The sequence below is a fragment of the Rhinopithecus bieti genome, unplaced genomic scaffold, assembly GCF_001698545.2.
Source record: "Rhinopithecus bieti isolate Rb0 unplaced genomic scaffold, ASM169854v2 scaffold_40803, whole genome shotgun sequence".
Taxonomy (NCBI): Eukaryota; Metazoa; Chordata; class Mammalia; order Primates; family Cercopithecidae; genus Rhinopithecus; species Rhinopithecus bieti.
The window spans coordinates 561616-574397 of record NW_016816762.1 but is presented as its reverse complement, the minus strand read 5'-3'; the positions used below and the strand labels follow the sequence as shown (position 1 = coordinate 574397).

General features: G+C 49.4%; 1 protein-coding gene across 4 annotated transcripts in view; it reads right to left on the bottom strand.

Moving 5' to 3' along the window:
* The window catches only part of UMODL1 (uromodulin like 1), a 66375-nt gene that overhangs the window by 36381 nt on the left and 17212 nt on the right, over nucleotides 1–12782 (bottom strand). For all 4 annotated transcript variants that reach the window (XM_017855213.1, XM_017855214.1, XM_017855215.1 and 1 more), the window contains 3 exons: nucleotides 12484–12624; nucleotides 3749–4003; nucleotides 655–767 (listed from right to left, as the gene is read on the bottom strand). In XM_017855213.1, coding sequence (XP_017710702.1) covers nucleotides 655–767; nucleotides 3749–4003; nucleotides 12484–12624 — 509 coding nt within the window. The remainder of the gene's footprint in view (nucleotides 1–654; nucleotides 768–3748; nucleotides 4004–12483; nucleotides 12625–12782) is intronic.

Below are 12782 nucleotides of genomic sequence, written 5' to 3'. Positions count from 1 at the left end.
AGGAAGGGGAACTGGCACAACCGCGCATGTATGCTGCCTGCTGTGCTGTGAGTAATACAGTCTTCTGTCTCTGGCCCAGGAGTCTCGTGTCTTCTGCCAGCATGCATGACACTGTGGTAGACTCACTTGTTAGTTTGCAGGGAGGGTAAAAACTCGGACCTTATGTGATTCTTGGCAGATTAGGAAGTCACTTTTCCCTCCAATGCACCATCTGTGCATAGATGTGCTTCCCACTGGCTTGCTTCTCCCTAGCTGTCTGCTGATGTCCCCCTTTAGTCACAAGGGAGGAATGGATGCTGTGATTGCTGGTAAATGCTTTGCTAATGAAGCTACCCCAGAGCTGGAAGACAGAGCCCTCAGACAGAAGGTTCTACAGAAAATTCAGCAGTAGGATTAAATGGTGTAGACCATTTGAATAAAGGTACATATTTTAAAGATGGATCGGCCCCATATCTGGATTAAGCACCCCATAAAAGCAGGGGGGAAGCTTCTGAGTAATCACTGTGCGATTTGGGTTTGGCCTCCCCTGAAGCTGCAGTAACATGTATTTTTGCCACAATCCCAGAGGAAGAGCTGGGCAGGAATTGGCTTGTGTTTGATGTTCTCACTCAGAACACCCAAGAAAAGATTTCTGTGTCTGCACTGTGGCTTTACCTCGTGAAGCAGTTGTCTAGAAAAGTCCTGGAACTCCATGCTGCTGTGGTTGAGTAACCTCTCTGTCAGGTTGTGGTTTACAATCTTTATTGTGACTTCAAATACCTGGGCATCTGAGACAGACAGTGAAACAACTTAGCCTGTGGTCAAAAGTCACACACTTGTCTGTTAATGTTTTCCATGAAGCCTACTCTTTGGCGGAGAACTTTTTTTAATAGGTTGGGGCATGAATCTTAGATTGAGGCATCCTAATTGGGGGAAATAAATGTAAGAAACAAAAGAATAAACAACCACTTTTATGTCCAGGGCAGAGACATCCCAGGAAGGAGGTGCAAACGTCACACACAGCCCGTACCCACAGGAACTGGGACTCAACCAGTGCATGGAGGGTCCTTTCCCATGGGGTGGCTGCTGCTTTCCTTTGCCCTATTCACAACCACAGGGCCCAGCGGGTACTCACACAGGGCCCTTACTCAGGCCCCCAACCTCAGGGTGACCAAAGGGTTCCAACCTGCCTGGGACGTTCCAGAATTTAGCTCTGAAAGTCTCATCTCTCAAGAACGTACTCTGCCAGTCAAACTGGTAGGGTTGCTCACTTACAAAGGAGGTTGCATTATTTTTGGACATAAGCAAAGATGGAAAAAAGGCTCAAGATGGGACACGGGAATATTCGTCTCTCATTACGAGAAGAAACTCAGCATGCACAACCCAAGCGTCGGCAGGCACAGGAGCAGGTCAGCCACAATTCTGCACCTTTCTCTGGTTATCTAACAGCCACCCGCAGCTGTGCCCCACCCTGGCTCTCTCCCAGCTGGCAAACTATGGGCCATCAGAGAGTGTGTCACCTATGCACGCCACACTTAAGGCTGTAGAAATGCCACCAATGTTGTATATTGTGTATTTCCCAGTTGGGGCTCCTGTGAATCTCCCATCTTAGCAAGAGGGAGGAGCACCCCTTGTGGCCTCCGATTCTCAGGCCCCGACATATCGCAGAGCCTCATGGACCAGCAGCCTCCTCCAGGACCCTGGGAATTGGACTCCCTGGAGGCTCTGGGCATCAGGTGCCACTGTAACACCTGCCCTGCTGCCTCCCGGTGTCACAGGCTCATGACAAGGTGGAATTAGACAAGGCCTTTAAAGGAAATTGGGCTCCTTCAAAAAGGGCTCTACAAAAGAAGGGCATTTTTATAATCTGGAAAAGGAGAGAAAATTAAGGCTGGGAAGTGGAATAGGCTGGTATTTCAGGAGTCTTCTAGACTCTTCCAAATTATCTGGAATGTAGGTATTTTTTCCTGGGGGGTGGTGTGGGGAGGGTGAGGCAGGGGTTGGTGGGTGGGAGGGGAGGCAGGGGTTGGTGGGGAGGTGAGGGCACGGCTTGGTGGGGGTGGGAGGTGAGGGCATGGAGTTGGTGGGAGGGTGAGGCAGGGGGTTGGTGGGTGGGGGGATGGGCACGGGTGGTGGGGAGGGTGAGGCACGGGGGGGGGGGGGTGGTGGGAGGTGAGGGCACGGGCTTTGGTGGGGTGGGAGGGTGAGCGGCATGGAGTTGGTGGGGAGGGTAAGGGCATGGGGTTGGTGGGGTGGGGAGGGAGCTGCAAGTTCCTATTGCGTTTCCCATAGAGATCAATTATGCACCCTGGAGGATGGCGCTGTAATGGAACTGCCTCTCAGACCTCAGTTTCCAAAGAGGGAAAAGAGTCCCTCCTCCCCTTAGCCCGGCGTACTTTGGAAATGAAATGAGAAGATGAGGTGGAGTCAGCTTGGAATGGGAAGCTGCGTGCACAGTGGAAGGCTTGTGTCAAGCGTGGCCGGGGTGCTTCGGGGCTTTCTGGATGCCCATGCTGGCTGCTATGAGGACTTAGCTTGAGGTTCACCCCAAATCAGTTTGAAAAGGATGTAGGGCTGAGCCACATTCCGCCATTCATTCTCCGCCACCACTCACTGTCACTAGCATTAACCTCTGTGAGTGAGAAAGGCCCCAGTATGGTCTGTATGCAGCAATTTCTATGCTCTGCACTCTCTGCTGAGACATGAAGCCCAAAGCCCACAGCCCAGGGCTCTCACCGGCTCTACATCAGGGACACACACGTCAAGAACCCAGGACCAGAATGGAGCCCCAGCAGGCCCACATTCACATCCCACAGCCACGGAGGCCAGCCTTGGGGAGAACTTCCACCAGCCAGGCCTCACCTGACCAAGTCTAGGCACCACTGGGCACCAGGCAAGTGGGGAGCAAGTCACGGGCAGAGCCAAGTGGGCCACATGGGACAGACCCAGATGGGCCACACCAGCTCCTTCCCTACAAAGTGCCGAGTTCATGTGTGCATCGTGTGTTTTGGGGACAAAAGTTTCCTCTTGGGATCACTCGAGCCCAGGAATTTGACACCAGCCTGAGCAACATGGCAAGATTCCATCCTTACAAAAAATAAAAAAATTTAGCCGGGTGTGGTGCTATGTGCCCATGGTCCCAGCTACTAGGGAGGCTGAGGTGGCGGGATCACTTGAGTCCAGGGAGTCAAGACTGCAGCGAGCTGTGATCGCACCACTGCACTCCAGCCTGGGTGACAGAGTGAGTCTGTCTCAAAAAGAAAAAACATTTTGTCCCAGCACAAATGTGGTGGGCACAGCATTCGCTTAACATGCACCACGAGGGAAGCGAGGCATGAAAACGTCAGTGATTCTCCCCTCTCAGAGAGGGAACTTAGACGGCCTCAGTGCGGTGGGGTAAGCAGGCAGGGTCCTGATCTGCCTGCCAGGAGCTGCCGCCTTCTGCTTTATTATTATTTTATTCCTTTGCTTTGCTCTAGCTGATACTTTATTGGTTCTTCTGATTCCACATGTTGTCCCCTCACACGGCAGAGTGAACCCGGAACAGGATGAGATGCAGGGAAGGGAGGGAGCACGTGAAGGTGCCAGCGGGCCGGTGCAATGCCGGGCAGGCAGTGGGATGACTGGGAGGAGAGGTAGGAAGTGTGGGGCGGTCAGTGACTTCTGGTGCCCTGGTTATAGGAAGAACAATGCGACGTGCTAGGGCCATGGAACTGGTATAGAAAGACAAGCGCACAAGCTAACGTGGGTCTCTGACTGGGGGCCTTACCGGTTTTGACAGTCAGTGTGGTGGAGACGTCGGCCCCACACCCCTGGTAGCTGGTCTTCACCCTGTACAGCACTCCAGCCTCCAGCCCAGCCACCGCCAGTGCCTGGCCCTGTGTCCTGGTGCTCCTGAGCAACTCCGTACCCCGGTAAACCCAGACATGGAAAGTGTGGTTCTGCGTAGAATTTAAACGCCAGGATACTTGAAAACTGCTACTGGTGACGTTGAGGACCACGTAGTCACTGAGTGGAGGACAATCTACGAAAGCACAGGAAGAGAAGACGAGCAAAGGGTCAGCAAGGGTGGCTTTATCTTCTGAAGCAGGTAACACAGCCTCATCTCAACTTGGTTCTCACTGATTTATTGATCAAGTTGATCCATGCAGGAGAGCACTCGCTGTTTTCTGTTTTTTGTTTTGAGGCAGAGTCTCACTCTGTCACCCAGGCTGGAGGGCAGTGGTGCGATCTCGGCTCACTGCAACCTCCGCCTCCCCAGTTCAAACAACTCTCTGCCTCAGCCTCCCGAGTAGCTGGGATTACAGGTGCTCGCCCCCATGCCCTACTAATTTTTTTGTATTTTTAGTAGAGACGGGGTTTCACCATGTTAGCCAGGATGATCTTGATCTCCTGACCTCGTGATCCATCTGCCTCGGCCTCCCAACGTGCTGGGATTACAGGTGTGAGCCACCGCGCCCGGCCCACTCGCTGTTCTTTTTGTTTGTTTTTATTTTTTTTTCCAATTATAAATGAAACCCATTCATTCAAAACAGAGTATCAATCTTCTCTCTCTCCAGGCTTCTGAGTAATTTTGGAAGGTAGCTCAGGACTGCATTCAGTGATGGGGATATCTGAGATGAAATGGACAAGCAAGAGGTCTCAAGTTGAAACCTCAGCCTCTCTATCACTGAGCCAAGTTAGAGGGTTGGAGTCATCCAAGTGTGCCTCTGTCTACATAATGAATAGCATTGAGTCGTGGGGCTCCTTGGGATCCAGAATCGGTGGTTACTAGAAAGTCAGAAGACTCTGGGGACCCGTTGGCAGTCGTTGTACAGAAAACATTGGTAGCAATGGCCACGACAGTGTAAGGTTTCTGTGCCATGTCTACAAACGCTGCCTTGCCAGCTTCTCCCAGGGCCCTGGGCTGCTCGATTCATGACAAGCACTTGGTCATTTGCACGAGAACGTCTGCACTGGGCTGACTCATCACGCCGTAAACGATGTCATCACGCCGTAAACGATGGCCTCGTCAGGAAGCAGGACTCAGAAACCAGGCTGAGCTTCCTTTATTGCCTTTTTTATGCTTTCCTATTGAAATCCATGCCTCAGGGAGCAAAGCTCTGATGTACCAACCTATATATATGCCAGTGCTCAAATAGCATTGAAGCTCTTTTCTGGTTAAAAAAAAAAATTCTGGCTGTACAGCAAGTATCTGGGCAGCAAGAATTATATAAAAGTAGATGGCCCCAGTCTAGTCACCAAAATTTTCACATGAGAGTTTAAATTCTATAAAAACAAGCAATGAAGAATTTTAAAAAATATATGTTGCAAAACCACGGTAAAGAAAATAATAATTTTATAATGTGTGGCTTCCCAAAGCCTTTTATGTAAGGATTGGTAGGATATATACTTTCTAGTATCATGAAAAAAATTCTGTTTTTAGACACATGTGCCTGCTTTCTCTCAATAACAAACTGAAAAAAAACCAACACTATCCAACTCATTTCCCTTTTCGCCTTGGCTGCCAAGAGGCTCAGAATCCAATTTAGTGCCCAGTCACCACCACGCGACATAGCCCTCCTGTCTCTTCCCTCCAATCCGAGACTGAGCTGCCTCTTTTGAATCTTGGGCCCTGTGTGGGTGAGCTCCCCAACTGAAAACCCTGCCACTCCGCCTCCCAGTAGATGAGCATCTGTTACGGGAATCTGGACAGGCTTCACTCGGACGGGATCGGTGACATCCACCCAAATTCTGATGTGTCCTAATAACAATTCTAGGATGTGGGGTAGAATGTATTTTTTAAGACACATCTATACTTTTTACAGGATTATCCAGTGATTTTTGGCATATTGATCAGAGACACCGACATGGATTCATTCTTTATGATATTTTCTTTAGTGGCAAGAAAAGCAGAAATGCTTCAACTGAGGGTGGCCCAAAGCTTGGGACCTGAGATTGTGGGTGGCACCCCCCATCTCCAGGGTCACCAGAACCCGGGAATCAAAAAGACCCCCCACTGCCTGGCCTTCTAACAACCACCCAGCTTTTAAAGTCTGTTCCTTGGGAACATATGTCTCACTGAAAAGGAAGGAAGGGCTACAATTTCTTTTCCAAAAAGTCTGCTAAAAGCACTGACTGTTCTATTTTTGTACAGTCAGGACACAGCCCCAAGCATTTTTTTATCCATGTCCGTGGAGGATGGTGTGACAGCAAAATGCCCTGCAAACAGGAAAGTGGGGCGGCCACGAGCAAGCCCAGCGGCTTGAACAGCAGCCCCCAGTCCACACCCAGGGCTCCAACCTTGCCTCCTTGTTGCCATTCAGATATCAAACTTGACGCAGAGTGAGAGAGCACATGGGTGGGACAACAGATGGCCATTTAAAAGCACATTCTATAAGGGGTGCTTCTCAGCAGAGCAGAGTTAAAATTAAAAGGGCACCCGTACTTATTTGAAAAGAATGCAGAGGAATGGTGTTTGGAAAGAAGTCTCAAAGGGTACAGGGCTGACAATGCATGCTTTATCTCTTTTAATAAAAATGTTTACTCTTTAAATTAAGATGCCAGTGGGTTTTGGGATCACTGGATGTGGACCTGCAAATCTGGCATTTCAAATGCTGTGAAAACCCTCGGAGGCATCTGCAGAAGCTGCCATCAGTGATTTCTGCAACTAAGAGAGATTGTGAGCATTCGGGGAAAGAGAATCTCATCTAATCCAAAGAAATGCATTATCCCTGAGGACAACATTCCCATCCAATATCTGTGTGGCCCTTTTCCAGTCTGTTACCTTGAAGCATTTGGAATTGTCCATATTTGACCATGTTTGTCCAACAAGGGCACCAATTTCTTACGGCTCAATTTTTTTTTATTGAGCATCTACTGTGCACCCAGCATCACCATAAACACTGAGGGAACAAGGATGAGTTAATGTCCACAGTGTCCAAGCTGCGCAGTATGCATTATAGCAGCAGTAGGAACTTGCAGGGAGCTATAAATTAACTTCCTGGTCTGAGCCCCCCACAGTACTCCCTCCCACGACATCCATGTCACAAACCAGCCATGCTATCAGTGACACAGTTACAGGTGATGTTTCCTGGGTGCCGTGTGTACCAGGCATGTTATCCTATTTAGTCCTTACAGCAATCCCAAGTAATAGGTTCTTCTAGGATCCCCATTTTACAGAGGACAAAACTGAAGCCTAGAAAGGTCAAGTAGGTAGTATATGGCAAAGCTGAACAATAAGAAATAGCACAGTTCATCTGCCTTACAACTAAGCTTTCCTATCACCAGTCGTAGGCTGAATAACAACCTTCAAAGGTATCAAGTCCTAATCCCTGCAACCTATGACTGTGACCTTATTTGGAAAAGGAATCTTCGCAGATGTGATTCAGTGAAGTATCTTCAGATGGAAAGATAATCCTGGATTTCCCAGGTCCACCCTAAATGCAATCACAAATGTCCTTATAAGAAAGAATCAGGGGAGATTTGCACACAGACACAGACACACATACATGCACACACACACACACACACACACACACAAAGGAGAAGGTGGTATGAAGCTGGAATAGAGAAAGAACAAAGATGTTCACCTTGAAGATGGAGTAGGGCTAGGCGTGGTGGCTCACATCTGTAATCCCAGAACTTTGGGGGACCAAAGTGGGCATATGGCTTGAGCCCAGGAGTTTGAAACCAGCTTGGGCAATATAGCAAGACCCCCATCTTTACAGAAAAACACAAACATTAGCCATATGTGGTGATGTGTGCCTATAGTCCCAGCTACGTGGGGGGCTGAGCTAGGAGGATCAATTGAACCCTGGAGGTGGAGGCTGCAGTGAGCCGAGATTGTGCCACTGCACTTCAGCCTGAGTGACAGAGCAAGACCCTGTCAAAAAAACAAAAGAAAACAAAACAAAAACAGAAGAAGGAGGGATGTAGCCACAAGCCAAGAAATGCCGGCAGCCACCAGAGGGCAGAGAGGCAAGGAATGGATTCTCCCAGAGCCTCTGGAGAGCACAGCCCTGCTGGCATCCTGATTTGGGCCCAGTGGTAACTATTTCAAATTTCTGGTCTTCAGAACTGTGACAGGATACATTTCTCTTGTTTGAAGCCACCCAGTTCATGGGTCTTTGTTAGGGAAACCCAGGAAACTTACATATCTCCCAATCCTTCTTTCACTGCAGCTGTTCCCGTGGCTGGACAGCACAGCTTGGAGAGTTTTCTTTGTGTTGTAAAACCAACCAACCAACTTCTAACATGCTAAGGCCAATCTCTCTTTTGTTGGACAGATCTTGCGGTATTTTAAAACTAGAAATCTTCCTTCTACCCCTGACTCCTCTCTTCCAGGGTAGGCCCCTATAACTTGATTTTTGGTTTTCATTAGCCAGAACACCCTCCTTTGGTCACCCTTAAATGGGGACCCTTTTCAGTGTTCCCCTTAAATGTGGCCTAGAAAATGATTCTCTTGACTCTGTGTTTGCATGACCCAAGGCCACAGCAATGTGGTTAATCTAAACTTCAGGCCCCAGAGCCCCTGCTCCACAGCCCTCCCCATCCACAGCTAGGAACACAAGTTCAGAACTTTGCCTCTAGCTGGGTAAAGCACCCTGGGTTCTCCACGTCTGACAGTCTGGCCCTTGTTTCTTCCGGGCAGCCGTGACTCATCTCTGGTTCAGCAGGGAAGGTGCCAGGGATGCTGTTTCCTTAGCAATGTGCAATTGGAATTCACTCTAAACTGCTGAACTGGAAACACTGGATTAGTGTGTCCTGCCCTATTAGAAGTGAAGCCAGGACCGCGCAGCCTCCCCTGTTTGTGTTTGGCGGTCGCTCGAGCGGCCGTGTATGCTGACGTAGTCTGGCAGCTCACTGCGCCAAGCAACACGGCAGAGTGTGACTGCCAACAGACCTAACCGTAAATAGAATCTAATATTTTTCCAGATGACTGACCAGGGTAAAAATAACTATTCGGAAAATACCTGTTTTCCAACCTTCTGCGCTCACGAAAGGGACAGGATTCTCACCCTGGAAGCCACAGAGCAGGAATCTACAGGCGGTTCTCTGCAGAGCTTAGTGGGGTGCCATGGGGTGTGCATGGGGTGCGAAGTTCTAAGTGGATCTCATGGCCACGTGCTTGGGGTACAGGAGTGTTCTCAGTGTTTTGCTGCCAGAGCTGGGCTGGAAATTTTTAATACCTGGAGACCCTTGGGATGACCACTGTGGAAACTTCTCTTTCCGTGACTGATCCAGGAAACGTTTGTGGAGTGCCTGCTCTTTGCAGGGCACCAGGGTGGAAGGCAAGGCCACTCTCCCCACACAGCCTCATTCTGATAGGAGGAGAACATTCCTGGTGGTAGGGGGAACGTCTGACCCTGGAGCCCACCACATCCACAGCTGGCTCTGGGGACTGGTCCACTCCCTCCACCCCTCGCCCACAGGACAACGAGAAGAGCCAATCAGAACCTTAGGCTGAGCATGGGGGCTCCTGCCTGCAATTCCAGCGCTTTATGAGGCCAAGGAGGGAGGATCTCTTGAGGCTGGGAGCTTGAGACCAGCCTGGGCTTCTCAGTGAGACTTCATCTCTACAAAAAATTTTAAAATGAGCCAGCTGTGGTGGTGCACGTCTGTGGTCCCAGCTACTCCAGAGGCTGAGGTTGGAGCCTGGGAGCTGGAGTCTGCAGTGACCGGTGATCACGCCACTGCACTCCAGCCTGGGCGACAGAGTAAGACCCTGTCTCTACAAAAAATAAAAAATAAAATTAATTAAATAAATAAACCACAACCTTAGACTCCTTTTCCTAGTTCGGCTCTGGAACACCAAAGAAAATAATTCAAGTCTTCTGGACCTCTACCGACTCCTGGTTCTAAGCACTCATGAAGGTGGGAAGGGCATGGTGGTTTCCCTACGTGCACCAGGACAAAGGACAGCCCCCGAGGATGCGGAAGAGGCCATCACACTCTCAGGCAGGTCCCCTCCAGAGGGCTGCTGGGGAAGATGGCCTCGGGATGACGAGGGTGGCAGGGAGTCATGAACAGCTGGTTCATGTGCGTCTGCAGAGAACCAGCCTTGGGGTCTTATGCAAGAACATCACCTTCGTCTCCCTCAATTTTCTCTTCTGAAAAAATGAGCGTAAGAAGAGTAGTTGCCTCTTGAGGTTATTCTAAGACTCTAAACGAAGCAATACCCACAGAGTGCTGAGAGCAGAGCCCAGTGTATGTGAAGTGCCGGCAACTGCCAGCTGTGCTGTTATTGTGAACAAAGGGATGGTCGTCACTGTTGAGTCCTTTTAAGGAAAAAGAACATGCAAATTAAATGATTAACGAATTCAAATTGGGTATAAAGAGATTCTCTGTAACCCTTGTCACAATGTTACAGTTCCAGACTCCTGGAAGCAGAAAAGTGCTCCCGTGAGGGGAAAGAATATTATATGATTGCTTTAGAAAGCTGTTAGTTTTCAACTACCAATAATCATCATGGTGAAAACCAGGCTTCTTCTTGGAAACTTTGTACACACTATAGGAACTGAAGAAAGCAGCTTATAAAATTACACACGTAGCAGGATTTAAATAAGATTAAAAAACAAAAAACAAAAAATACTTGTATTCAATAAAGTCAAAACCTGGAAAGGAACAGGAAATAGAAAGAGATGGGATCAGCGTTGCCTGAGAGACCCCCTGGGAGTCCACAGCCTCCTCCACACCAGACTTTCCTTCCCTTAGCCTCTTCATAGTCAAGCTTCCCTGCAGGATTCTCAGTTGTTTTCTCTTCTTTTTCTCCTCCAGCTGTCTTCCTAACCTGGGCTGCTGGCTGCTTCCCTTCTGCTCTCCTGAAGCCGGCACCAGATCCCTGCAGTTCCCACGGCCGTTTCCTGCCCCGCTGTTACCCACGCGTGCGCCCTCCCTGCTTGCCGTCCAGCTTACCGCTTGCTCGCCTGGGGCTTGCTGAGCCTTCCCTGCTGACCTGACTGCACACGCCCGTCCAGCTGTTTTCCTGCCTTACCCTGTCCTCTGCAGCCTCTCCTCCTGCACTGACCTGGCACTGTTGGGGTTCTCTGGCCGCAGGCCCCAGGCCTCTTCCCTTCTCTCAGCCATGCCATGGTTTAAGTGCCACCTGGAGGCGAGTGACCCTGGACTCACATATGCAGCCCAGCCCCGCCTCTGCGCTCCAGCACCACGTGTCCAACTCAGTCAGCATTCTGGCACCTCCACTCACTCCATCTCAGCTGTAACTATTACTGACAATAATAACAACAGCTCCCATCTTCCCCATCCACTGCAGTGGAAACACCCTCTACTCCATGGTTCAATCAAGATATCTGGATTCCGTCTTCTTTCCTTTATCCTCTTCTTCACTGAATTAATCAGTAAGTTCCAGAGGTTCTACCTCTAAAATGTTGCCTGAATCCCTTTCTCCACCACCTTCTACACCCTAGACTCCTGCATGCAGTGTATCATCTTTATAGCGCCTTCCTACATTTCAGATTACACAGTTACTTCTTATTCCAAGCTGCTTGATGGCAGAGCCAATCCCGTGTGCCAGTCCTGGTTGGTACATCCCTCCCCACTCCCAACAGGGACAGACCTGGGCATGTTTTTCTACGTGCTTCCCCCTACGCCCAGCCCGCTCTTCTGCTCCCCAGGCTGACCCCGCGATGCTAGGGACAGTCCCAGCTTATCTCCGTGGTTCCAATGCAGACATCAGTCATGCCCTTTCATGCGTCAAAATGTCTCCATTTCCACAACTCACTAGACAGACAGAGATTAGGACCTGCTTCTTCATGCTTCCATTACCAGTACCTAGCACAGTGAATAGCACCTAAATCAACATTTCCTAAGCCAAAGAACGGAGGCAAGAGTGGCCCACTAGGAGACCAATGATGGTTGAGAGAACTAAGTGTATTCTGTGCCTGTGAGCCAGCCGTTCCCTCTCAGCAAGAAGAGTCTCTGTGGTCTAAAGACTATCCAGCCTTTGAAAAATGCCTTCACCCTTTTCCCGTTTCGAAGACAAAAAGGGCAGCTCACTGCCAACACTCATTTAATTTTACATAAACACACCCTTTGGGGCTAAAACAAATCTGATTTTCAATATGAAAATAAAATATAAAAACTGTTCTTGGAGTTATTTCTAAACAGAACTAACCTCAGAATTGTCTGAATCATCAGAATCATCTATTTCAGAAAAACAGGTTCAGCAAATGAATCGTCGGCCAACAACTTGTCTGAGAACAATGTTAACAACACACGTAGGAATGCTGTTTTCTAGGATTTGACATTTCCAGCAATCAAGAATCACTATATTTTGTAAACGGAAACACCACTACTAAAAACAGAATGCTATAAGGAGAATTGTGTCTTTTGTTTCCAAAGTCGACATACCAGAGTGATGCGAAAATAATAATAAAAGCAAGATATTTCATGGCAAAGTTATCTCGGGGTAAATGCTGCAGCTGCAAGCACTGCTGGTGAGTATTCCGGGGGCAAACGGGAACTAAGCCATTCCCACACCATTTGAGAGAGCCTGGCCGTTACCTTCCCACTCCAGGTTGAGCTTCCGCGGAGGCGTGGCTGGAGCTCCCTGGTGACAGATGCACTGGTACGAGCCCTCCAGGTTTGCGCACATTTCCCTTCCAGAACAGGCGTTGAGCTCCTCGTAGAAACACTCATTGACATCTACAGGGACGGACAGCAGGACCCACACTCAGCAGTTGCCGCCACCTCGCCGTCCTCATCTACCTGCACACGCACGGCCTCTGTGGACTCGTGCCATGGATTTGTGCCACGTCGGTTGAGGGGTGCCTTGGGCACTGAGCCCAAGAGGGACTATAGAA